We start from the raw sequence: 26895 nt of genomic DNA, 5'->3' as shown, positions 1-26895 counted from the left end.
CTCCAACAAAAATGTGTTGTATGGATGACTTTTAGGAAATTGACCAAATTATTGAAAAAAATAATGAAAAAAAATTTCATTTAAGACCTACACTGAAAAAAAAAACGATTTTTAAAATATAAAGTCGATTTAAAAAAAATGGCCATGTTTGATTTGGATGGAACTTTTCCTCAAGATAGGTAATTATGTTTACTACCATCCGTCCATACATTGCGAGATGTCTGAACTGATTTTTTTAACGTACCATTTTTTCACAAAACTAAACCAGTGAAGCTCAAAATCATCTCAGAACCTAATGAAGCTCCATTTGTGATTCAATGTTGTCTAATCAGCAACAAATCACTTGGATTAATCGAGAATTCCATATGAAAAGGGCTTATATCATTAGAAAATAATATAATTGATTATATTGTCTACTACTGAGGCAAAATCCGATACTCCTATAGCAACTAAGAATTCTTAGCTCAAATTGTCCATAAAAAATTAGGGATGAATAAAATTTAAATTGAGATCTTCTTTCGAATCAACAACGATGTGGAAAGTGAATGTATTGCATCATAATTCTATATGCCCTTCTGTTATTTATACCTAAGCCATTAACATTATATACCTACCAATACCTATGAGCACTATAAAACTAAGGTTGATTTCATACAAGCAGCAGTCGATCTGATAACGAAAGTTGTGAAGACAAGTTGTAGTAAAATTATTATCATGGACCAAAGTAGTAATTTAAGGCTCAAAGGATTGAAATGTTGTGCAAATATAAATAATCCGAGATGCAACCGAAATAAGTTACGGGCCATATCGTCAACGATGGTAGAAAAAATACATTCTATGGGATATAACCACGAAATTGATGAAACGATGCAAATGCTCATCGTTTCATCAATTTCGTGGTCGTGACCATGAGTCATGCCGTAGCGTGATATCTCATAATAGAAGTCCAGTTATGAAAAAACGCCGATCGGTTGGAAATGAAGTAATAAAAAAGAATCATTAAAAGAAGGCGAAAATTGTTCATTCATTATCCAAAGCGCTGCTCAAGGATATGACTGGAATAATTTTCAAGCAACAATACATCCATTTGAAGTTTATTATAAGAAAAACAATAAACTTGAAAATGTTAGCTTCATTATCATATCAGAAGTAATGACTCACGATACAGTTGCAGTTCAGTTGTTCATCTCAAAAATTATAGATTTTATTAAACAATCGATAGATTTTTCTAAAATTACTTTTATGTCAGATCACAGCAGCATCACAATACAAAAAAAAACTTTACTAGTCTGTGCAGAAGAAGCATGCATTACATAACATCTCCACGAGAATTATATAACTGGGCAGTTGAACAAACAGATAAAAATATCACAAAACTACGTTTCGAGTACATATCCACTGAACAGTACATCGAAATGTCAGAAGAACTCGAAGAACTATATAACAGCACAAAGACAATATCTGGCACACAGAAATTCCACAGTTTTGTGCCTATAATTGGTAACAAAGTAGCGGCAAAAAGGTATTCTAATTTAGAAGATGAACCAAAAATTTTTAACTTGATTGGAAAAAGGAAAAAATAGCATGTATGAAAATAGGTTTAAAACATTGAAAATATAAATAAATGATATATGAAAAATCTTGTTTTTTTTCTCTCACATATTATCAAATTTTGCATCAGTAGTAGACAACAGAATAAGGGAATGATATGTTTTTTGACAAGGTCTACATGTCCAAATAGTTTTATTGAACTCTGAGAGGGTGCTGCCAATTCCAAATACGATTTGGCGAGAAATGCATCAGGAGCCCTTTTCATATGAAATTCTCGATTAATCAAAGTGAACTCAAGTGCTGATAAGATAAAATTGAATCGCAAATTGAGCTTCATTGGATTCTGAGATGATTTTGAGCTTAACTAGTTTAGTTTTGTGCGAAAATGGCAAATCAAAAAAAAAAAAATCATTTCAGACATGAAAAAGTTTTTGTAAGAAAAACTTTTTTTCCTTAAAAGTGCCCATCTCGCAATGTATGAACGGTTGGTAGTAAACATAATTACCTATCTTGAGGCAAAGTTTCATCCAAACCAAAAATGGCCATTTTTTTTAAATCGACTTTAAATTTTAAAAATCGATTTTTTCAGTGTAGGTCTCAAATGAAATTTTTTCTAGCATTTTTTTTCGATAACTTGGACAATTTCCTAAAAGTCGTCCATACAACACATTTTTGTAGGAGTTGTCGTTTTTCCATAATATTTTTTTGAAAAAAATCGGCAGAAAAAGTTTAGCCCTTCTCAAATGTTGGTCTAGATAAATTTTGTAGTATGCAAAGTGGCATATTTAGTCAAGGTCTACACGTCCAGAAAGTTTCATTACAATCTGAGAGGGTGCTGCCAGCTCCGAATACGATTTGGCGCGAAATGCGTCTATAGCCCATCAAGCGTTTTTGTGACGTCATATTCAACGGCCCGAAAAGAGGGTATGCGGGGTTTAAAACTGATTTTATTTGGAAGATTACCTTACTCCTGAAAACCTAGTCAAATTCCGTTTTGAAATATTTAGTACAAGTTATAAACCAATGTGTGATACTTACTCAAGATAAAATTTCCAATTATGTAAAAAAAAAAATGCTTTATCTTGCACTGTAATCAACGGGTTTGTTTATCAAATGTATATACTGAAGGTTGGTATTTTGAGTATGCTGACATTGAAAAAAATGTTTTAATTATTTCTTACCATCTGGTCTCGTAAGATCTACAACTATATACACAATCTATCAAATCTGAAAATGAGTGTATGACTTTGAAATGCAGATGATACTGAAAATGACCGATTTGTTGCTACCAGGACTGTCATCTGATCACTCAATGCGTCCAATGTATTGATTTTCTGAAATCCACAAAGTAAGAATCGAGCAAACACAAAGATTGCTAGCCTTTCCACCCTGCGTAAGTGTAAAGCAGCGGAGAAGAGAAGAAAAGCATACATCCAGAAACAACAAAAACTCAATGTGTACCCATCGCTCCGACGGCTCCGACGCAAAGAGCGCCACTCAGTGTAGGGTTCATTTTTCTTCGTTGTGCACTTCTTCATCTCCTATGCATGCAAGCGTGGTAAGCAAAGTCTGTAAAGAACTCAAAGAAGACATTAGCCGCTTGTTGTTTTGTATTCGCTCCCTGCGCCGCACGGAGTGTACCGCTCATTGTGTGTGGATAACTTTCTCAAAGATTAGTTGAAAAAGAGTGCGAAGCAAAGCACTTTTCAGCCCTGGTTGCCACAATCGGGCCCACGCTTTAGTTTGGAATGAAGTGAAATAATTGCAAACATGAATATATTCTAAGCTTAAAAGAGTTTAATCATATATTGTATAAAAGAAGTTTAGTTATAAAATAAGAAGCTACTATTAACGGCGCCGGTGGTGTAGTGGTAAGCGTGATTACCTCTCACCCCAGCAGGCCTGGGTTCAATCCCAGTCGGCGCCGCCGGGATGTTCTGAGGCAAAACATCTCTGATCACGCCTTCTTTCGGATGGGAAGTAAAGCCGTTGGTCCCCGGTTCATGAGTTGATGGGTCGATAGGTAGGGTCCAGGTGTGAGAGCTGCCTTCCTGGCACGTCGGTAGCATTGGTGTTCAGCACGGAAAACAAGATCGACGGAAAAAACAAAACAAAGGAAAAAAAAAACTACTATTTTTTTCTGTAGATTGATGTATCAATCGGTCAAACTTATATCATAAAAATTACTTCTGTTTTCTGAATCATCACTAGAAAGTTGATTATCTGGATTCAAAATCAATTTTTTTGGCAATCTGGTCAATTTTATTTTAATCTTATAGTCAGGTTTTCGCATCAGTTACAATGGGTCTGAAGTTGAAAGTAGTTGTTTGAAAATATCAGTATTTGTAGCAATCCTGTTGAGAAAATGAAAAAAAATACTGATTTACGTTGAAATCTTACGAGATCTGTTCACATTAACGCCGAATATCTTTGTTACGGCATTTCTGTGGCTCTTCGGATAAAGTTCCAATAGGTAGCACAGCTTGTCTTATTCCAGTAATGGAAGCCGTCAACGCAGGATTTACAAAAAAAAATCTAGCACTGTTGCCATCATTGATTATTCCTGACCCATGTTTCGGTACATCGGTCAACAGTCCCATTTACTTCTTAAACTGTTCTTGAAGAACCCGTTTTCTCTCTGCAACTTTTTTGTTTATCACATGGTTTTCTCGCTTGCCATATCTTTGAATTCATTCGATGTGGATAAAACTTCAAATCAATTGTTTCAGAATTTTCCCTCCCTTTGGCTAGTTTTTGCACCTTGCTGTTGGTGGGCGGGTTTAATTTCATGCTTTATAGTGGAGTGTTGGAGACGGTAGGTTTATGGTCGGCGTTGCTGACTCATGCCGCGATAGAATGGCGTCATGGGCAGGCAATGGGGATTACTAAGCTTCCCCTCTTTGATGAACCATTGCATGAAAGAACCAAAGATCTAGTCTAGCAGTGATAGTATCACACTTGTTACTCCTTTAATTGAGAGCCGCGTCGTAGTACGCTTACGTATAGGCACTGACGTTGGGTGTGATACTGGCGGGTTTTGACGCAAATCACTCTTATTTTATTTATTTTTACGCAGATAGATTTATTTGGGTTTGCAAAGGAATTATAGTATTGAAATATTTCAGAAAGTGCCCAACGGTGCTCCTTCTATTTGCGTGACAACAAATATTATAAATTAACAATATGGTTCACTCTTCTATTATCCCCAAGACACGATTTTTCCCGACACTAGCGGCTCTAGTGACGCGAAAGGTGACTACTACACTGTAAATTGAGCGTAACAAGGCTATCAAAAACAACTCACTGTTGATTAAAATTTAACCACACGGTATGAACAAAATAGTCAAAATTAAGTTTATATATAAAGCGCCGCCGGGATTTTCAGAGGTACAAAATCTCTGATTACGAAGGATGGGTGTGGAAGCTGCTTCTCGGGCGTCGGTAGCATTGGTATTCAGTACGGAAAACAAATCCACGAAAAAAAGTTTATTTCACCCAACTAGGTACTATTTGGGAAGCCAAAAGTAAGTAAAGTCCCATGTACTCAATTAATCATGTTTTGTTGTTTTGACATCATCCACATCCAGAGGGCCAGTCACTTTCGAATACATGGGAATGGTGGGAAACCATTTGGAAATGCATGAACATTTTCAGTTTTTATTCATTATCGTCTTTCGAGTCGTCTTTATGAGCAGTTTGGCAGATGTCACAAATGACATCAAGATGCCTAGCCGGAGTCAATTTTGTTCTGAATAGTTTTCAATCTGACAAGTAGGCTTACTCAGATTGGCCTTTTCCGCTTTTCGCGCTGCCGTTCCGCTTCCGCTGTAATTGCGTAATAAATAATAAAGCGGAATGAAACGATGCAAAATGGAAAGCAGAATCAAAACAAAACCGCAAATAATGCTACCAGAAACTCAAATTTCTAATGGTCATAGGGTTACAAGAAGTTCAAAATAAAAATAAACCCCGTTAATATGCACGAAGTGTCATTCAGATAAGCGGGGTCCACAGTATTGTAGGATATTTGGACACCGCAAAAATCTCCCTTTTATACCTGCACCATTCTAAATATGCTATTATAACCATTTCCCTAGTATTTGGGTACATTTTACTCATCCTAATAAAACTGGTTTACTCAGATTCTGCCAACTCCTTACTGTACATAAGAATGGGTACCGTCTACCCAGTCTCAGGGTACGGAGAAAATGAAACTTACCCAAAGCTAAAGTATAAACAACTCAAATTTAAGTAAAACTGCAGTAAACTCAGCACGGAAAACACGATCGACGGCAAACAAATCAAGAAAAAAAAATTCTCTGTTAAATCTCTATAGTATTTAGTAAAGAGGCGACATGTCAAAATTGGAACAATCGATTGTCTGTCAAAGTCATAGGAAAAGTAATTCCAATCGAGCAGAAGACCTGTCAAATGGATAAGATGTCACCTCTTTATAAATTCAGGCTCTTTAGTATTTAGTTCTTACAACCACTATAAATTGCCAACGATTGCACATAAACACTCCATAGTCCAGTCCACAACACTCAACTTTATCGTTTTTGTTTTGAACTATGATGGTTTTGACAGAGAAAGCTAGTAAGTAGAGAAACATGTAAAAAAAGCCTATTTACCAATGTAAACAATAACTTTGAACGATTTCTCGTGAGTATTGACTCAATCTGACAAACTGACACCAACATCTGTGAGATAATTTGCTCTATCAGATGATATAGTTAGTTTGAGTGGGCTTATTGCAATTCGGGAACAACCGACGTTTAAATGCATTGCATACATTTGGCTTGTATGCCTTTGCACATGTTGCTGCATGTAGAACGAGGTACCCAACACGCTTACTTGAAAGTACCCATTTATAAGTTAAAAAGGTCCATTTTGAAGAAAAGTGACTAAACTAGTATTAGGAGATTTTTACCCATTAATGAGTAACTGTTATCCATTAATGGGTAACATTTACTCATTAATGGGTAAAAATTGCTAATTTAATGGTAAGTCACTTATCTTTAAAATTTATATTTTTTACCAAATAATGGGTACTTTAAAGTTAGTTAAAAATTGAGTTCACTTTCACTCATCATGAGGCTAGGTAAAATTAAATAAATTATGAAAACTAAATTTTGAGAAATCCTCATCAATAATCCATTGAGTGAAAATTACCTAACCATCAATTGAATGCAATTGGCGTTGACAGCGACTCTGTAGCTCTTTACTCCTATGTTAAACTCCATAAGTAAACTTCAGACTGTGCGTGAAACATGGCGGACTTCGTACTATCAACCGGTGGAAACTAACGATATTAAATTGATTCACTACTGGAAAAGCCTATTGGTCCCAAGCAAATCGATTAACGTACCCTATTCTGGTCGAAATTCTAGTACTACACTATGTTTGTTTTGATTTTGTATGGAAGTTTGACAGATAAAATGAGGGGTTCGTGGATTTTGCTATGTTCCGAGGGGTGCATCGATTAGCTTGGGACCGAAGATAGTATCAGAACTGAGCCAAAAAGTTGAGCACATTTTTTCGGGACCTTCTGGTCTTAGAGTTACCTCTATGGCACTATCCTTTCACTTCACCGAAAAATCCCATTAGAAACTGTCAATCATTTCTAGAAGAGACCATTTTTCGACGGTGCCGTCAACGCCAATAATGGAGCACGAACGAAGGCGATGAAGCAAACAAAAATGACAGTATCAAAGGCAGCGCAAGTTGCTATGATTTTCATCCAAAAATAAGTTAAAATTTCCCAATGGTGAAAACATGACGGTTGAGTACTTTTAACATAAAATCGAATTCATTTTTATTTTTTTGTTTTTGAGCTTTTTTAAAACTCAAGCGTTTTTGAGTGTTTTTTCTTACCGTGTTTGTTAATCTATTACCCAAAATTGTGTTAACGATTATTAGCGTGTTGAAAGTTTTCCTCCTGTCAGTTGCCAAGTGGTATGTAAAGAGGGATGGCAGATATAATCTGCATTTTCTTTTATTTGTTTGGATTACCTCTAAGCCTTTTGTACATTCAAACTAAAGCAGATATCACGTTATTTAGATATGATATAATATAATATGATATCATATTATATAACGTTATTACGTTATTGATATCAACTATAGTCTGAACGTAGTACAATGTCATGACGTCAGGGTAGGCGTGTAACATGCATGAGAAAGCTAATACTGTTTGCCACACCTTTTATTTGACTAAACGTATGAATTGATTACACACTTAAATAATAAGGCCACGAATGTTTTTAGTCACCTTTCTCACCGGGAGAGGGTATTACTTATGCGTCTTTTCAGAAACATGTGGGAATTCTGGAAGTGAACTATATTGTTAATTTATAATATTTGGTGACAAGCTTTCATTGTTGTTTTCATTGAAGTATTACTCAGGAAACAATGTTAAACATCATTTTTGTACATGGTATTGTAACTAATCTTATATGTGCTTCATTTTGATTTGGGATAAGTGTTTGAACTATGGCTCGAGATTTCCACTGTGGTGTGCTTCTATTGTGACAACTTTCCAACATAGGCTATCACATTTATTTTGGTGGCACTCTTTAAATGATAATAAACCTTTTTTCTCGCTTCGGTTGTCTCGCACGGCTTTCGGAATTCGCGCGGTTTTCGTAACTTACATAATTTAGATATTTCGTTCGAAATGGATTTACTTATTCAATAGGTTTACTACGCGGATGTATCTACGCGCACACGTCACAGCATTTTTTCTATAACTATCTTGAAACAATACATACGGAATCCAGTGTTCAAGCGGCCAACATAGGCTAGTCCTTCTGCTGTATTGTCAAAGATAGAAGCAAAATTTATTCAAATGGGTCAAGTCTTGAAAACTAAGCTGTCACGCAGCTCCAGCTTGATACCCAAAAAAAAAAAAAAATCAATTGTTTCAGAATTTTGCAGTTAACTTAATTTTTTATCCATATCATCTATTTTTTTTCTATCGCAAGCCCAAGACTTGAAGAAATATATTGTGGAACAACATTTCATTAGCAGAAACATATGTGAGAATAGTTAGTTTTTCATCTAGGGGTTTGAAGTAGAGCCAAAATAGAAAGCATTGGTAGAAAATGAGAACAGCAGTTCAATGTTCATTTGTATTATAATAATCACCTGATATGTGCGAGTAATGGTGATATTCCATACTCTAGAGCTGAAATGTTAGTTGGTCTGGTTATCATATTGTGAAACTGTTTTGGAGATCCTTCACAGACGAAACATTTTTGATTGCTGATTCCAGTTAAAGCTCCACAAACCTTTACATCTATCATAGTGCAGACCAATGTGTGATGAAGAGAATATGATCCTTCTTGATTAGGATTTAAGTCTCTGATCTTCAATTCTATGTTTTTTTTTCTATCGGATAGTTAAAGCTGTGGTTTGTTTTGCAAATTGAATATTAATTGACCGACAGAATCTGGTAGTTGAAGGTTTCATGTTACGCCAGAAGATTGTAGAAGGATTATTCTTATCTCGAAGTTGAAGACGGACCAATAAAGACATGAATATTGAGCTTTCATCTGCGTTTTCATTTTCAAACTCTTGTTTGTAGTTGGAATGATCTGAAGAGTCGTCTAGGCCCCATTTTGAAATTTGCTCCAATGCAATTGAATCAGGTTTGACATCCACAGAACTCATCAAACGCTTTGTGGTATGGTCCAGAAGATTTTGAGAAATCACCTTCAATGAAAAACATGACTTTTTTCCGATGGTTGATTTTTTTTTTAATGTGTGGTCCAGGCTTTTCAAATTTTTGACGACCACTTTGGTGTGGATTGCATGATTTCGTTGAGAAGTTTAGCCGCATCCTCATTCCCCTCACTTCGCGCCTTCATTTCAGCAGCCAACGACAATTCCTTTGCAGATTCCATGCTTCTTAGAGGTGCAACTCTTCGGCGCTTGTTTTGAGTATTTAAAATTTGAAATGGTTTCTTTTGCCTACCCCTCGGTTCCGCTTTTGGTATTACTAATGCGTTTGCCTTCAGCCAAGTTTCATGTCGTGTATTGAAAATTTTCACGTACTTTTTACAGTTTCTCCAACGTTTTTCAAAGTGCGAACAAAACCTGAATACATTTTTAGTAATATTTTTTTATAACGGACACTTGCTCCTCCACATTTAGTTTCCGTTTAACGTATGCAAAAACGCGATAATATTTGACATAACGATTTCCGTTAATCTTTTCCGCTCACACTTTAAACAATTCCCTCCGACAAGGATTGAATGAATTCATTTTGAACCGCAACTTCCACACAAGATGCTCGCGAAAGATACCACACCTATGTATATAATGAAATAAAGCCTATCGCTCTGTGCTATAACCAAAACGTTAAGCGCAAAATACTTGGTAAGGTCATCCGTAAAAGCGCTCAGCGAGGCGCACGCGGTAATTTCAACCATCTGTTGTGACGTCACGTTCCATGTTGTGAAAAGAGGGTGGGTAGGGTCTAAAGGGCTAGCAGCGTCGGTGGTGTAGTGGTAAGCTTGATTGCCTATCACCCCAAAAGGCCTATGTTCAATCCCAGTCGGCACCGCCGGGATTTTATTGAGGCATAATATCTCTGATCAAGGGAAGTAAAGCCGTTGGTACCCGATCCATGTGTTGATGGGTCGATAGACTGGCCTACATTTATGTGGGGGAAATTTTTTATCATTTTTTTCAACGGGTCAACCCCTAGATTTGTGCCATTAGATGAGAAACCCACTCTCTGAAAATTTTAGCTCATTAGGATGTAACACGAGCTGGCGCTTTTGATTTAAAATTTATATGGGGATATTGGTTGAAATCTATGGAGAAATAATATTCCTTCACTCTTTTTTGCATAGAATTTGTTCAGCAAACTCGATTAAGCTCAGAATTTCAGCACATGTAGTGCATTCTGCACCATAAGTGCATTCTGCTCGTATATTGCAACAAAATACAGGCAGCTTATGCAACGCATCAACTAGATTACCACTAGTAATAAAAGTTCATATTTTCCACAGGCCAACATCCAGACTCGTGTCAGTAGGTGTGATAAGCACTCTCTGAATATTTCAGCTCACGGGCTAGCGCTTTTGGTTTAATGTTCATATATGAGATTTGGTTGAAATTTCCATCTACAATTTGCTCATGTAGATTCAAATGCGTATATCTCAATAAAACTAACTGTATTCATGACGCAATCTTCAGCAAAGTTGTTACTCATGAACTGAACTACAAGTTTTGAAAATCTAAATCAAATCGGGAATATGGAAACATTTTTATGATCGATAGAGTCTAGGGGTGTCATTTTGTCATGTATTTTATTTGAATTCCCCATACAAAGTTCAAACTAAAAGTGCCAGCTCACCTTAGGACCAAATGAGCTGAAACTTTCGGATAATGATTTTCTCACCTAAAGGCACAAATCTAGAGGTTGGCCCGTGGAAAATTAAAACTTTTATTTTTGTGGGCCAGTCTAGTCGCTAGGTAGGGTCCAGGTGTGGGAATTGATGTGGGAGCTGCCTACATGGCGTCGGTAGCATTGGTACTCAGTACGGAAAACAAATCAAGGAAAAAAAGGTCTAAAAGGTTTCAAAACCATAGTTAGTTAATTGATTGATTGATTTCTTTATTATAGAGACTTTCAGCCGTTGGCTGGTTCGTCTCTGATATAGTTAGTTAAAATTTTATCATATATTCTAGTATTCTTGAAAGTTGAAGCGATAAGTATTGCGAATATTGTAGTCAATATTCTATATAATATAGTGCAAGGAATATACCGATATTTGTTGCTTGTATCATAATATTTGCAACTATCAACATATAAGTATCAACATTGCAATGAATATACATAAAACATGTCGAAGTAGGTACGAACATAAAATATATAACTCAAGAACAAACCCATTAAATACATCTCCAGATGAGCATTTCAAAGAAGTTTAGTAAGCTCCAATGGAAGGGAGAATTTCAGGGGGAGTTCAGTTTCATTAGTTTCAGAAAATTAGCTGGAATCATTGAGGTCTTCATCTAAGTTCAGAAGTTCACTGAAGCTTAAACATTTTTAAGACAGTTCAATTAAATTCAGGGCAGCAAAACAAGCTTCATGAGAACTGCAAACACTTAAGAGAAGTTTCGAGAACTTCAGGAAAGAACAGAGAACCTCAGAGCAGTTCCGTTAACATTAGATAAATAATATAAATTTTAAAGAAGTCTCGAGATAGTTAGTAAATTAAAAAAAAACTTTAGAGAAGATCTATGATCGTTAAGGAAATTGAGGAAACTTTAAGAAGTCCGAAAAAGGGAACTTTAAAAATTTGATGAGAACTATTGTAACCGTCAGACTAGTTTCTCAAATACAAAAGAACTCCAAAGCAGTTTCATTAACTTCAGGAAAATTTAGACGACTTTCAAGTAGTTCTGAAGACCTCCGAAGAGCCTATTCCATATTTAACGAAGATTTATCATGAAAATTCACTTGGAGTTCAACTCAGCATTCACTTCGTATTCTTCCGTAACTCTCATGGAATTATTCTAGAAATTTAGTTGGAACGCTTCTCTGAATTCTATAAAAAATACCACCAGAATGTAATCCTTTGCAATATTCCTCAAATTGTTGATGCAACTATTCTCCAAATTCAAATTTCTTTGATTTATGCTCGGAATTATCCTGAAATTATCCTCAGTAAGAAACCCTTTGGAAAGATTCTCAGAATTGTCATTGAATTAATTTCAGATTCCCTTTTGAATCTCACTCCATCCCTTGGAATTCTGCTCGCATTGAAAATCTCCTGAGAATTCAATAGCATTTTTCCTCACAAATTCCTTAAATTTCTCCTCATAATTTGTTTGGCAAACTCTCCTGGAATTATTTTCCGAATTCCTTTGAAGATCTCCTGGTGTTATTCTCAAATTTAATTATAAGTATTCACCAAACAATTCCAAGGACTTATGCTCCAGATTCGGTTTTCTCCCACAAACTTCATGAAATTATCCTCAGAATGGTCTTGGAGTTTTCTTCTGAAGTTCGCAGGAGTTCAGATTTTCCTTTGAGTTTTCACTAAAACTTACTTTGAATTCAATTCAGGGTTTTTTTTTTGAAATTCTACTCAAAACTATCTCAGGCTTAACAATAAATCTAATATTGTTTTTTTAACTAGCTCGTTTATTTGGAAGGCTCAATCGCATTAGCTTTACGGAGCCGATAGTTCATTGTTCTTTATATGTAACAAAATTCGCTTAATTCTATGTCTAGTAGGAGTTGGGCCGAATACTCGCGGCTTACCCGAGGTTAGAGGGGTACATTGTCGAAGGATAGGATCAGGGGAGGAGCTTGGGGGTAAGGTTTCGTTGTCTCATCAGAGCGTTGTCGCCAGTATGAACGGTAGTGCGGTTCTAGTTTCGTCTGGAGTTCGACCGGCTATGGTGACCAGTGGGTGACGATGAGACTCATCGAGACGAGGGGCCAAAACAAACAAAAACTAAAAACTATCAACGAGAGACAAAAGACAAAGGAATTAAATTCTTCTACCAGACATTTGAAGAAACACATAAACCGACTGCATATATCAGATATCGCGAGTTCCCAACACGTCTCTGATAGGAACATAGGGTTGGTTTCCTTGGGCCTCAAGGGTATTCAAAAGCCGCTCTCTGGCAGCGTCATTATCTGTACATTGCCAAACTGCGAGATAGATGTCATCGTAACCATTTCCACACCGACAGATGTTGCTGTCCACGGTATAAAGGGTGATACGGTCAAAATTTGGTCAAGGAAAAACGCGTGTAAATCGGTGAAATCGTTTATTTAAAAAATCAAATTAAATTTCTTTTTCAAGTTCAATTAGTATAAAATTCAGGAAAAATATTCAGTTAGGCTTCCGCTTTTCCAAATCCGAATTGCCGGGCCTTACGCTTGACCTCTGCCATCAGATTTTGTACAGCCACCTTGTCCACCTTCTTCGCCGCAGAAAGCCAGTTTGCCTTGAACTGCTGCTCGCCCTTAGCAGTTTTTTTGGTCTTCTTTAGGTTCCGCTTGACAATAGCCCAGTATGTCTCAATTGGGCGGAGCTCTGGTGTGTTGGGAGGGTTCTTGTCCTTGGGAACCACCTGCACGTTGTTGGCGGCGTACCACTCCATGGCCTTTTTACCGTAATGGCAAGATGCCAAATCCGGCCAAAACAGTACGGAACAACCGTGTTTCTTCAGGAAAGGCAGCAGACGTTTATTCAAACACTCTTTCACGTAAATTTCTTGGTTGACAGTCCCGGAAGCTATGAAAATGCTGCTTTTCAAGCCACAGGTACAGATGGCTTGCCAAACCAGATATTTCGTTGCGAACTTTGACAGTTTCATGTGCTTGAAAACATCTGCTACCTTTCCCCTTCCTTTTGCCGTATAAAACTCCTGTCCCGGAAGCTGCTTGTAGTCGGCTTTGACGTAGGTTTCGTCGTCCATTACCACGCAGTCAAACTTCGTCAGCATCGTCGTGTACAGCCTCCGGGATCGCGCTTTGGCCGTCGTATTTTGTTTATCATCGCGATTTGGAGTCACTACCTTCTTGTAAGTCGATAGTCCGGCTCGTTTTTTGGCTCGATGCACGGTTGTAGACGATACACCCAGCTTATTTGCGGCATCTCGGAGAGAGAGGTTAGGGTTTCGCTTGAAACTACCGGCAACTCTCTTTGTCGTCTCAGCGGCTTCCGGTTTTCGATTTCCCCCCGATCCAGACTTCCTGGCTGTCGACAAACGTTCCCCAAACACTTTAATTACATTTGTAACGGTTGATTTGGCAACTTTTAGCGATTTTGCCAACTTTGCGTGCGAGTAGCTTGGATTTTCGCGATGCGCGAGCAAAATTTTGATACGCTGCTCTTCTTGCTTGGACGGCATTTTCACAACTGAAGAGTGAATTCCAAAATCAAAATAGGAGCAACATTCTACACACACACACCTTCAAAATGAGGGGTGTTCAGGTTTTTTAAATGCAAAATTGAAAGAAATACGTCAAGTTGATATTGACCAAATTTTGACCGTATCACCCTTTATTCTATTGAGATGATCATCTAGAGAGTAGTGGTTGGACATAAGTCTGCTTATCAAGCGAATGAAGTCACGACTTAAGTCCAAGCCTTTAAACCACGCTCTCGAAGAAACATTTGGAATAATTGAATGTAACCACCGTCCAAGATTTCCATTGTCCCAATCGGTTTGCCAACTCGAAAGGGTACTCTGACGCACTAAATGGTAAAATTCATCGTGTGAAATTTGCCTGTCATAAAATTCGCCTTCCTGCGCGCCCACCTTTGCGAGAGAGTGCGCCTTCTCATTGCCTGGGATTGACCAATGTGAGGGGACCCATACAAAGGTAATCATACATGATCTTTCGACCAGCACACTCATCTGCTCCCTTACCTTTGAAAGGAAATAAGATGAGTGCCTACCTTGTTTCATCGAATGAATACCCTCGATCGAAGTGAGACTATCCGAGAAGATGAAGTAATGGTCTGCGGGCATATTGGAAATGATCCCCAATGCGAAGTTGATTGCTGCCAGCTCTAATATTGCTTAGAACTACATTGAAAGCAGATTGCACTTTTTTATTCAAAGATTTTTTGCTAGAAGTCCCTTTGAATAAGGTTATTTGAAAATCCCATGAGCCTTTAAAACTGACTCCAGATTCTCGAAAATTTCATAACGCATTAAGTCCAGTCTTAAGACCAGTATTTCAAAAACAACACAATTCAAAATTTGTGAGAAATATGCATATTTCTGAACCAAAAAAACAATTCAAGGTTCTGAATTTCGAAAATTATTTTGTTGCTGAAGATTATTCCACCCTGGATCTATAAAGTTGAATGTGTGAATGAAAATAAAGATGAAAATTTAATGTTTTTATGTTAAAATACAGTATTTTCTTTTAAATATTTTTTGTAAGAAATTTATTAAATTTCTTGAGTAGTGATTAGATTCCCTGAGACTTTTAGGTATTTTCAGGACAAATAAAATTACCTAAGGATTCCCCGTTTTACAGGTAGTAGACACCCTGGCTAGCCAAGTAACATTGCAAGTTTTATCGAGATTTTCAAGCATTCTACATGTGTAAATCGTGGTCTACAGAACCCTCATAAAACCAATATTGTTACTTGGGAAATACCGTGGGTTTGGCCATAATATTTTTATTGATTCATTAGTTTTAAATGATCATTTCACTCATTAAACATTTATTTAATGTACCATCAGAACGCTTACTTTTCTTCTCATAGGTAACTTTTAAGTCGCTTTTTTTAAGTCACCATATGGTCACTTATTTCTTCATCATAGTCACTAACATCACTATTTTTGACAGAATTGATCGCCTTATTTTATATTCGCAACTAACCATGATATCTATATGGCCATCCATTATCCGCAACCTACGACTCCTTAGTAGCTTCGCACTTGTCATAATTTTATCAACGTATTTCGTATTATTTTTAAAACGTTTCCATCTGTTTTGTCTCATTTCAGTGCTGAAAGTCTGGCGGAGTATTCGAAATATTCAAACAACAAAAGCGAAACAACCAAAAGTGAAAAACATCTAAGAATTGCTGTTTGATTCAAAAAGCAGCACGCTGTCAGAAAAGAACTAGAAGAATTAAATGTTTGCTAAATTTCCTATGTCTATACAGTGTTATTTAATAACAGTGATCTGAGTAGGATGTGAAATGTTAGTAAGATAATATAAAAAGTGGAAAAAAAGTAAGTCTTATAGTGTTAAAAAAATTTTTTGAAAAGGTGTTTGTTTGTCAGGCCTGTAAATATAGTGCTAGTGTTCTAAAAAGTGAAAATTCGGTATCGCAAGTCGTTGCAAGTAATTATGTACGGATTTGTTCCATGTAGTGAAAAGTCGTTCTAGTATCCGATTATTAAAGGTAAGTGATTTTGTTAGCTACCAAAAACTAATCTCGAAAAGCCGGTCCGGTTGGATCCCCCGGGTTTCCATTATCAATCCTCGACAGCGCATACCATTGAAAGGATACATGCGAGTGCTTTTAAAGAGTGCCTCCGAGTGTCTTTTCAATTTTCGAAAACAGGTTCATACTGTCTAATGGTCCCTATCCTTTTTTATCTAGCAAAAATGTGTTGACAGTGACTAAACCAACGCAAACATTTCATCAGAATCCAAAACCGAACGATCTGATCGAACTCAGCACCTAACATCTTTTGATCTGCCCACACAGGGCACACAGATTTCCCGAACGGCCAGCAATCAAAGAGCAAAATCGGGGGGAAACAATTTTACGCTTCATCAGAGTAATTTTAATCTCGAGCAAAAAAGCAGAAAATCGGGTGCGGCGGTGAGAAAAGGGAGATGATTTTATCAAGCTTTGCAAAGAATGCCAACAACGACGACGACGACGAGGACGACGGGTGGAACCGACCGACCACCCAGGCTCTATATGAGCCAAATAATAGACGGAACGCAGGGACAGGGATTAGAAGCTGGAGGGAGAAAGAAGGGATAAGCCCGCCCTGCAGGTGGATGAAGGTGGAATTATTTCAACTTTTCCTGTCTCGATTAAAGCTAGTGGCGAGTTGTGGTAGCTAAAAAGTAAAAAAGCAGATTTTCAGTGTGCGCTTTCCTCCACCAGAGGTTGGTTTTCAGTCCTCTCAGTACACTGGTTGATCTTTCTGTGTATTAGACTGCCACTGATATCTTCATTGTCGTCGTTGCCGTGCTCTGCCATGCCAGTGATAATGGAAATGATGATGATAATAAAAATGGCACCAGTTGCAGGTTTTTTTCCTTTTTTTTTTTGAAAAACGACGACGATGGCTGAGGTTGCTACGTTGTTGTTGTTGTTGGGGTTCTGCTGGCATGTGGTGGTACTTTCAGAAAGAGAGAAAAAGAAAACTAAACTAAAAGTACTGGGACCGTTGGGGATAACCACACAGATTGTATGGTTGAAACTTTACGGCTCTTGAATGGGAGACCGAGGGTCATTTGGTTCTTTTTTCAGAGTTTAGAATAGCTTTTTGCTTTAAAGTAGCAGAATAGTGAAGTTACCTTTTGTCTGAATAGTTGTTGCCACTCGTAAGACTTTTGCACTGCTTTGAAACTGGAGGATATATTTTTATTAAAGTAGGATCACCTACCTACACGGGAAAAAATCCGATCTCCGAAATGAGAAAAATGACTCATGATTTCATGAACACAGCGTATTTTCATGTTATGAAAATACACCATGAATAATATTCATGATATGAGCAACTTTTGCGTAACGCAGCAAACATTCCCAAAATCATGAATCATCCGAGTTAAAATCATGAGCCAAATTCATGGGTTTAACTGTTAACCAAAAATTGTAAAAAGAATAAAATAAAGCATCACACTGGATTCGAACCAAGAACCTTGAGATCATTAAACCCATACTTTGACCACTAGACTATCAGTACTTGTATAAGATGGAAGACAAAAGGCGTATAAGAGATACCTATGTAGAGCGATTTATGAACACGGTTTGCCAAGTACGTGTAACGCTTGTAGCGGTCTTGATTCAACGGCATTATGAAGTCATGAATTTCCATGACGAAATCATGAATCATTGTTACGATTTTTTATTCATGAAAATGGAATCGGATTTGTTTCCATGTAGAAAAGTATTATTTTTCTTGGTTCGAATTGAATAACATTTCTTTCTCTGGATTAACTATTAATCAATCTAGGAATCATAACTCATTAAATTTAAATTAATGCTTCGTATCCGGGACAATTTATCAAACATATCGTTGTCAATTCCCGGGTGACTGGTTTAATTTCCCAGGATATAATATTTTTCACAGAAAGCATTCTTAACATGCTTTTTACAGGAATAGACACCGACACTATTTAAGACACCGCAAAAATAGATAATAAGATAAGTTACATATTCTTATTCACTCGTCTGGACAACTCTAAGGCTGTGGCCCAATTGCCAGGTTAAATGTAACACGTAGTTTAAAATGACAGGTAGAAAGCTATGATTTACCCTTCTATTCTACACACTAAAAAAATCGGAATTTTACTGGTGATGTAAACATCCATGCATGCAAACATTCATGCATGTAAACTTCCTTTTCACGTAAACTAGCAGCTTGCAAGAAATGTTGCAAACAAAGGTGAAAAGTTGCATACAATATATGGAATATTGCATGACATGTCTCATAAATTTACACGATTTATAATGTAAATTTGTATGATTTATGACGCTCCATTTATGTGCATCATAGTAACGGAAATTTACACTACTTTTTTTTAGCTGTGTAGCTTGATTATTATTGACAGACAAGAAGTTCGAGTTTGGCAACCGTGCCTGATTTCTGCTCAAAAATCGGTCAATCGACATCACAGGGATCCTCGAACATGGAAAACAACGTTCGAACTGTCAATTTAACTCCGGGTTAACATTTACAGCTGAACAGCTCTGATCTTCCTGTATGATACACACTAAAGTCCACTGAACCTATCTGTAGTTTGCCGGATTCTCTCAGTTCTGCCCAAATTTCACAGCTTTTCTGTTCAGAAGCCACGTAATCCTGTCAGAAGCTCTCTGAGAAGTTAAACATACTTCAGAGGGTTTTTGGGGGAGCAGGACATTCAGTCGAAGGACGTTTCACCGAAAGTCATTTCGCTTAATGGGTCATTTCGCCGAAGGGCAAGCCATTTTCTACGGTTTTGAACTTTTCTCGAAGCTCAATAAATTTTAAAATCAGTCTCTAAAAAAAAGAGAAGTAGGTTCGATTTTTTCAACCTTGCAAGCTATTCAAATGTAATGCTTCTTTATTTTGAACATGAGCTCCACTGATTTCTGAAATTTGCAAATACCTAATAGATATTTTTGATTTATAGGATTGCTTCCTTCTTTTGAACATGAGCAGTTCTTTCAAATAGAGCTGATTTCAGAAATTTTTAAATAATCAATAATTTTGATTTATAGGAATTCTGAGCAGTTCTTTCGAGTTGCTTTACATGAGAATATCTATTATTTAAATGCATTCCAAATTCATTTTAATTGTTTATTGATTCAATTTTAAAATGCGGGGAAATGATCCCTTCGTCGAAACGTTTGAGAACTTCATAAAGAAGTTTAACGAACTTAATACAGAAGTTCAAGAAAAAATTAAGAAATTCTCATAACACAGTTCGAATAAGTAGTGTAAATTTCTGTTTGGTATGATGCACATAAATGTAGCGTCAGATATCATATAAGTTTACATTATATATCATGTAAAGTTCTGAGATATTTCATGCAAATATTGTATACAAAAGCCCTTTGTTGTAAACAACATTGTTTACAAGTTGCTCGGTTGCGTGAAATGAAATACAAGTTTACGTGAATTAATGTTTACATCATAATTAAAATTCAGAATTTTTATCTGTGAAGTTTTAGAAAATTTGTATAGAAGTTTGGGGAGCTTCCAAGAGAAATGCGGGGAACTTTAGAAAGAAGGTTCTGGGAAATTTCCACAAGTACTAGAACCTTTGCATGATTTCAGAATACTGCATAATATTAAGAAGTTCATATAACTTGTAGGAACTCCTAGGAAGAGATAATGGGAAATCTTTTGAAAGAAGTTTAATTGAAATTTCACATAGCTCCAATAAACTCTGCGCAAACTTCGTGCAAGCTTAGAGTACAATTTCTTGAAATTCTAGGTAATTTGTAGAGTAGTTTAGAAAACTTCAAAGAGAAGATGAATTTTTGCATAAGTTCAGGAAACATTCGATTAGTTTAGGGAATTTCCCATACTGTACTGAGAATTTTGCACAATTTCAAGGAACTCAGGGAACTACGAAAGGGCGTCGCCTGGTTTTTGTAACAGGTGAAGTAATGTTTTTTTTCATGTTAGTGATGAGTCATTAGGTCGAATTCGATCAGGTCCAGCGCCATTAGGCTGAATGCCATTAGGTCAAATTGGTCATCACCTCGAAATTGGTATAAATTTATCGTCGTATTCTGTCATTATTGTTCTTATTTGAATAAACATTGAGAGAACAGCAATAATGAGTGCATAATGAGTTTCTGTTTTCTAAAATCATTGCCGCCCCTATCCAAAAAAAAATGCTCTAATACAAAAAAAGAAGAAACCGGTACCTCATTTCCAAATTTTAAAATCTCAGAAAAATGTTATATTAATATGAGAGCATACAAAATTTACATAGTAAAAGTCACAGCTGATTGAATTCAATTTCAAGTCCAGAATCTTGAAATTTTTACAAAGTCCGGACTATTTCGATGTCAAATATATCTCTAAATTCAATATCTTGTATAGCTCTCAATGTTCCAGAACCTGGTTCAGCTTCCAACGTTTGAAATTCTATCTTCACATGTAGAAATGAAGCACTTAAAAAAAAAAGTCACATAATCATTAAATTTCATGTAGTCTGGAATTTGGTATTGATATTTTTACCTATGTCGGTGTATTTTTTGACGTCGGCATCAGCAGCAGCAGTGCTTTTGGCGCGTGGTGTTGAACATTGTTCTCCAGTACACAACGAAAGGCTGTCTGCAAGCAGCGAGCTGCAGCCCACGTGAGCATCCATAGAAGGAGGAAGAAGCCGTACGGCTATTGATCGGAATCAGTAGCTCTTCGTGAGTCGCTGTGGGCCATCTCTGCCACGCGCGTCACCCTCATTTCAAACAACATACAGCTTAGCAGCCTCATTTGTATTTAACACCCTAATAGCTCAGCATTACTCAACCATCACGACATAACAGCTCTTTTCAGGACCAGCATAAATTTGTAAAAGAGTATTTTTTGGACATTTGTCAATGTCATCAAAAGGATGTCAGTTCCCATATCAAGATAGAGCTGGAATTAAGGCGTAACAGCTTTTGTAAACCACGACTTCTTTCGATGATGTCTTGAAAGTCAAGGCTCGCCCACGCAAATCAACATCATCATCAGGTACGGTAAGACTTTCCCTACCCGACGGTAATGTTGGTTTGCGTGGGCGTGCCTTGAATTCCTAAAAATCATCGAGAGAAGTCATTGAAAGTTCCAAGAATGTGCAACTGCTGCTATAATAAAAAAAAAAATTATCACAGATTTCTAAATTGAGTTCCATCCGGTCTCACCAAACGGTGTTTATTCAATCAATGGTAGGACCTGGGGAGTTTTGGGACGAGCTCTAAAAGAGTTTTAACTAGTCAAATGTGTGAAGTCAGTGAAATATTCCATAGCGCTTGTAAAGGGGATTCCCGGATCCGTGAAAAATACCAAGGGAATCGTATTTTAACTTTTTTTTCAGGGATGGAAAAGAATTCTGTGAAGAGATTTAGGATTCTGAGGCAAATCATAGGGTATCTCTAGAAAAACTTCTAGATAATTTTAAGAAAAATTAAAAGTGATATTTCTGAACAAGATTTTTAGATGAATTGCATGGGAATTCAATAATTCAAGAATGCAAGGAAGCTTCGGTGCATTCTTAAATAATGCTTAAAATTCGAAGATGATCAAAGGAAGATTTTCATTATTATTTTTTGAATGTTCTGTTGTTATATGAAATTTCCAAGGGACTCCGAAAGAGAATCTCAAATATGTTTTAGAAGAATTCCGAAAAGAGATCTGTGAAGAGAAATATATTTAAGGGAAATCAAATCAATCAAATAAAAGCCTGTTAAGTTTTAAGCGAATTTTCATAGCCAAAAGTCTTCCAAAGCTATATACAAGATCCAGAAAAAATGCTCCTGTCCTTATAATGACCAATTTAATCTTGTGGTCTCTTCAGTTCAATCACATTCCCTTTTAAGCTAAATTTAAATGTATATCGCACAACCAGGAAAATAAAAAAAAAATCCGTGATGTAAACGGGAAAAACAGGGTTAATCGGGATTTGCTGGTCACCATGCAATTTGGACTAGTGATTTTTGGTCTAATGACACCCGGTCAAATAATGCTAAGCCTAGGAGCATACACAACATTTTCAAGATATTAGATCTTAGATCTTAGAAGAAAAAATCCAGGACTATAAATGTTTAGCTTTGGAGACCTCGAAATCGAAATAAATATCTTAATCAGGTACATTTTGGACTCCATTATCGGTAGCTGACTTTTTGCCACTTCTATCGTCGGTTTCTACCAAATGACCATTCAATAACGCTAATTAACACCACCATCGTACGGAGCAAAAAATCCTATTTTTTTGGCAATGTTTATTTGATTGAGTTGTTGTTTGCGAGAAATCAATGATAGAAGTGACAAAATGTAGTTGTCGATAGCCGAGTCCTATCTGTACCTATATTAATTATTTTTTAGAATCGGGCTTCCAAAAAGAATCTTGGACTAATGAATTCAATAAGGCTTCTTCCGACAATGTCCTCTGGCAACTGAACAGTTCACATTTTCCGCTCCATTTGGCCGATAAAATAAAATCAAGGGTCCATTATCTCAAATTAGAGTCACGGGGCACGACTGCCATATCATAATGGTTGCGTTCCTTCTGCTTATGCTGACTGCTGCTCTGGATCTAATTGGGGTCATTCGGCGGTTTTCGTTGGATTGAGATTTCCAATTACTGGTTCTCAAGGCGAAAGTTTTTCATAAACATATTAAATTGTACTAACAGTAGGTACGTTTCGGATTGACTTGCAATATGAAAAGGCGAGTAAATTTAATTTAAATCACATTTAATCGTTTCAAACTCGTTAAACTTCGGCAACCTTCCGGATCCATTCGCGTACGCTGGAAACTCGAGCGTAGACTCCCGGAAGATTCGGAAGAGCACAACCCCTACCCCAGGAAACGACACCGAACAGTTTTCCGTCGGAAACCAGTGGGCCACCGGAGTCTCCTTGGCACGAGTCCTTACCACCAGCGGCATATCCAGCGCAGATCATTTGCTCCGTAACCGTGCCAGTACTGGCCAAAGCTTCGGCACATTGTTCCTGATTGTAAGAAGGCACATTGATGGCTCTCAGCAGCATATTGCTCTCCTGGTAGTTCTTGGTATCTCCCCAGCCGGAAACCGTACACATGGATCCATCATCCAGACTTTCGTCAACTTCCGGCAAATCTACGGCCACAATCGATCGACTGAATCCAATACTTTCAGCTAGTTCCAGCAGCGAAAAGTCGTAGTTGATGTTTTCGGTATTGTACTCGGGGTGAGGGTTCACGGATTTGACTTTGAGCACAACGCCACCTTTGGTACGATCGGTAGAACCTGCCCGGATTGTGTACGCCTTTGGGTCCAAATTACCTTCCGTACAGTGCGCCGCAGTCAGTACCCAACGCGGCGAGATGATGGATCCTCCGCAGAAATGCTGGCCGCGTAGTTGCAGGGAAATCTGATGTGGCACTTCGGCGATGTCGATCTGGAAACCACCAACGATCCGACTGCTGGATAGGACTGCAGCTGCAACAGTTGTGGTTTGCGGGGTTATTATGGTAATGAACAGTGCTGTCACAAAGGTTACTTACCATTGCTAAATCCCAGCAGGGCACAGAAACTAACGAAAAGAAGCTGATTCATGGCTGATGCTTGAGTTGTCACTAGAGTCGGTGCACTTTGGGTGGGTTGTAGAGGAAGAGTGTACGTTCCGGTGGGCTTTTATAGTTCTGAACTGAGAAAGTCTACACCATTTGCCGTCTGATAAGGATTATAGCGACGGATTTCAGAAGCATGTGCCCTCTTGAGCTGTAATTACTTTTACCGGCGATGGCTCTTCTCTCAAGAGTGTGGGATTAACAAATCGTGTGTGGACTTTCCTAAGTGTTTCATTGCTTTCGCATGTGTGGTTTCCAGAACAGAATAGTTTTAGCTTAAATAAACTACAGGAATCCCCCGAATAGCGCGGTAGATAGTGCAATCTTCCCACCGCTATTTCTCGGCTGTCCTCCGACCAATTGTTTGTGATTAAGGTCAATTCGACGTGGACAAATTTTCCATATCAGGTGATTCCCGGTTTCGAAAGAGGCATTCTTCAATCACACAACTAGGAACCATCTCAACAAGTCCAATCAAGCTGATCTTTTTTCTTGAGAGGTTCCGGTATCCCAGGAAATAGATCGGGAGCCAATTAAAGAGCAAGCAAAAACTGACATATCACAGCGCTCTCCATAAACCCAGTCCAAGCTTCGACGGTTACATGCCATTAGGTCAAATTGGTCATTACCTCGAAATTTGGATGATTTCATCGTTGTATTCTGTCATTAATGTTCTAATTTGATTAAACAAACATTAATCAGTGCATAATGAGTTCCCATATTTAGCTGTGCCGGTAGTGTCGTGGTAAGCGTGGTGATCTCTCACCCCAGCAGGCCTGGATTCAATCCCAGTCGGCGCCGCCGGGATGTTCTGAGGCATAACATCTCTGATCACACTTTCCTTCGTAGGGGAAGTAAAGCCGTTGGTCCCCGGTTCATGAGTTGATGGGTCGATAGTTATCCATACTGCAGGTGTGGGAGCTGCCTCCCTAGCGTCGGTAGGATTGGTGCTCAGCACGGAAAACAAGATCGACGGAAAACAAATCAAGGAAAAAAATATACACAAACACGCAAGAAGGCTGCCAGCTATTGACATTTAATTTGTCAATATTTCAAAGGTTCTGGTCATTTTGGATGTGGCACTATTGTCCTTAATGCCGTCCAGGCATTGGACTGAATGGTCATTAGCCCAGACTTAAAAAAATGTTTGACGAGCTTCATTACACAGTTATGTTTTTAAGATTTTAAACATTTAGATATTTGCTGTGACTATTTAGACGTTCCAGAATCTTGAGAATTTCTCCATATCCGAAATATTTTTAAATAAAACTACATGAGTCTTGTAAATTTTCCTTAATCCAGGATCATTATATTTTTTAAACATGACATCTAAAAAAATAAATAACATTTTTCCAAATCCTAGATCTTAATTCTTTACTTTTTGTTCCAATATCTCGGAAATAAATTCTTTGTTGGAATCATCCCTTGTAAAGATTTACAGGATTTATTAAGTATTTACTGCAAAATTTGCTTGAATCATCTCAGCATACCCTCAGAGTTCATCTTAGACCTCTGTCTGGTATTTTCTTATAATTTGCTTTATAATACTCTTGAAACTTATCTGCAGAACAATCGTTGAAGTCAATTTGCAATGCTCTTCGAATTAATAATAATTTATGCAGTATTACCTAGGAATTCCTATGAGATTTTTTCCGGTAAATTTAATTAGCGTTCTTCTCAGCATTAACTTTGTATTTTCCAGGCATTCCTATGGAACTTTTCTAGGAATGCCTTTAAAGATTTGATCAGGACTCCCATACATTATTTGAAATGCTCCTCACAATTCCCTTGGCATTCTTCTTTGAATTATCTAAAAATTATCAAAGGAACTTGATTACAATTCTCTTGAAATGTTCCTTGCAACATGTTTGGAATCATCATCGGAATTAAATTCCCACTGAATTTTCATTGGAATTACCTTGCAATGCTCCTCAGTAAAAAATCCATTGGAATTATCCTCAGAATTTTCAATAAATTCATTTTAGAATGTCATTTGAAGTTTATTCCTTCCCTTGGAATTATACTTACTTCGAAAGTTCCATAAGAATCCACTTGCAGTGAAGTAACAAATTCCATAGATTTCTCATCGAAAATTATTTGGCATTCATGTCAGAACTCTCTTGGAATTATTTCTCGAGTTCCTTTGAAGTTTTCCTGGACTTATTTTAAGATTTAATTGTAATCCTCCTTTTAGCATACTCCCGAAGTATTCTCCAAAAACTCCCATGGAATTATGCTTCGGATTCTTTTTCTCCCTGAAACTGTTTGAAATTGTCCTCTGAATTTCCGTGGGAATTCTTCTTTGAATTTCCTTGGAGGCCTCTTCAAAATTACTAGGAATTAACTTCAGAAATTCGTATGAATTTCCATTAAAATTTCTTTCGAATCCTTTATTTGGGTTTATTTGGAATTATACTCAGTACTACCTTGGTATGCAGGTTTTTCATAGAATATTGAGTTTCTCAGGACTACCTTGATAGCAGATTGCAGTTGATCTTTTCCTCACTGTTCTTCCCAGAACTCTCTTAGAATTCCGAGCATGAACGAATGTCTCGATACCTTACCGTATGGATGAGCCTGACCAAACAATAATTCCAAAAAAATGTTCCCACAATACCATTCTAATACCAAATTATGCAAATGCGATACCGCACAGGTATTCTTTTGGTATAGAATATATTTTTTTATTATGTACACAGTATTTTGCATGTATTTTTTTTTTTTGGTATTTGGCTGATCAATACCAAATTTTGGTTTCAGATCAGAATGAGGTATTCATTAGTTATTTTCTCCTGCTCGGGATAAGTTCCTTAGAAATTACCATCCAATTAAATCATG

The 26895-nt window shown here is 37.2% G+C and overlaps 3 protein-coding genes across 6 annotated transcripts in view; 2 read left to right on the top strand and 1 right to left on the bottom strand.

The window, feature by feature from the left end:
- chico overlaps nucleotides 1-26895 on the top strand; it is a 563283-nt gene that overhangs the window by 28869 nt on the left and 507519 nt on the right. For all 4 annotated transcript variants that reach the window (XM_065234489.1, XM_065234506.1, XM_065234498.1 and 1 more), the window contains one exon: nucleotides 16057-16460. The gene's annotated coding sequence lies outside the window, so the exon portion shown is untranslated. The remainder of the gene's footprint in view (nucleotides 1-16056; nucleotides 16461-26895) is intronic.
- for (cGMP-dependent protein kinase for) overlaps nucleotides 1-26895 on the top strand; it is a 690301-nt gene that overhangs the window by 584726 nt on the left and 78680 nt on the right. The gene's annotated exons all lie outside the window — the stretch shown is intronic.
- LOC135711594 (trypsin 3A1-like) lies at nucleotides 23182-24111 on the bottom strand. Its single transcript, XM_065234472.1, has 2 exons — nucleotides 23992-24111; nucleotides 23182-23926 (listed from the first exon to the last, which is right to left on the bottom strand). Exons 1-2 carry the CDS (start codon nucleotides 24041-24043, stop codon nucleotides 23217-23219), a joined length of 762 nt encoding a protein of 253 aa, XP_065090544.1. The 5' UTR covers nucleotides 24044-24111; the 3' UTR covers nucleotides 23182-23216.

The sequence above is a fragment of the Ochlerotatus camptorhynchus genome, unplaced genomic scaffold (genome assembly GCF_037179485.1).
Source record: "Ochlerotatus camptorhynchus isolate MF236.1 unplaced genomic scaffold, CSIRO-AGI_Acam_v1.1 ptg000038l, whole genome shotgun sequence".
NCBI classification, from domain to species: Eukaryota; Metazoa; Arthropoda; class Insecta; order Diptera; family Culicidae; genus Ochlerotatus; species Ochlerotatus camptorhynchus.
Note: the sequence above shows the minus strand (reverse complement) of the source record. Positions and strands in the feature narration are given on the sequence as shown.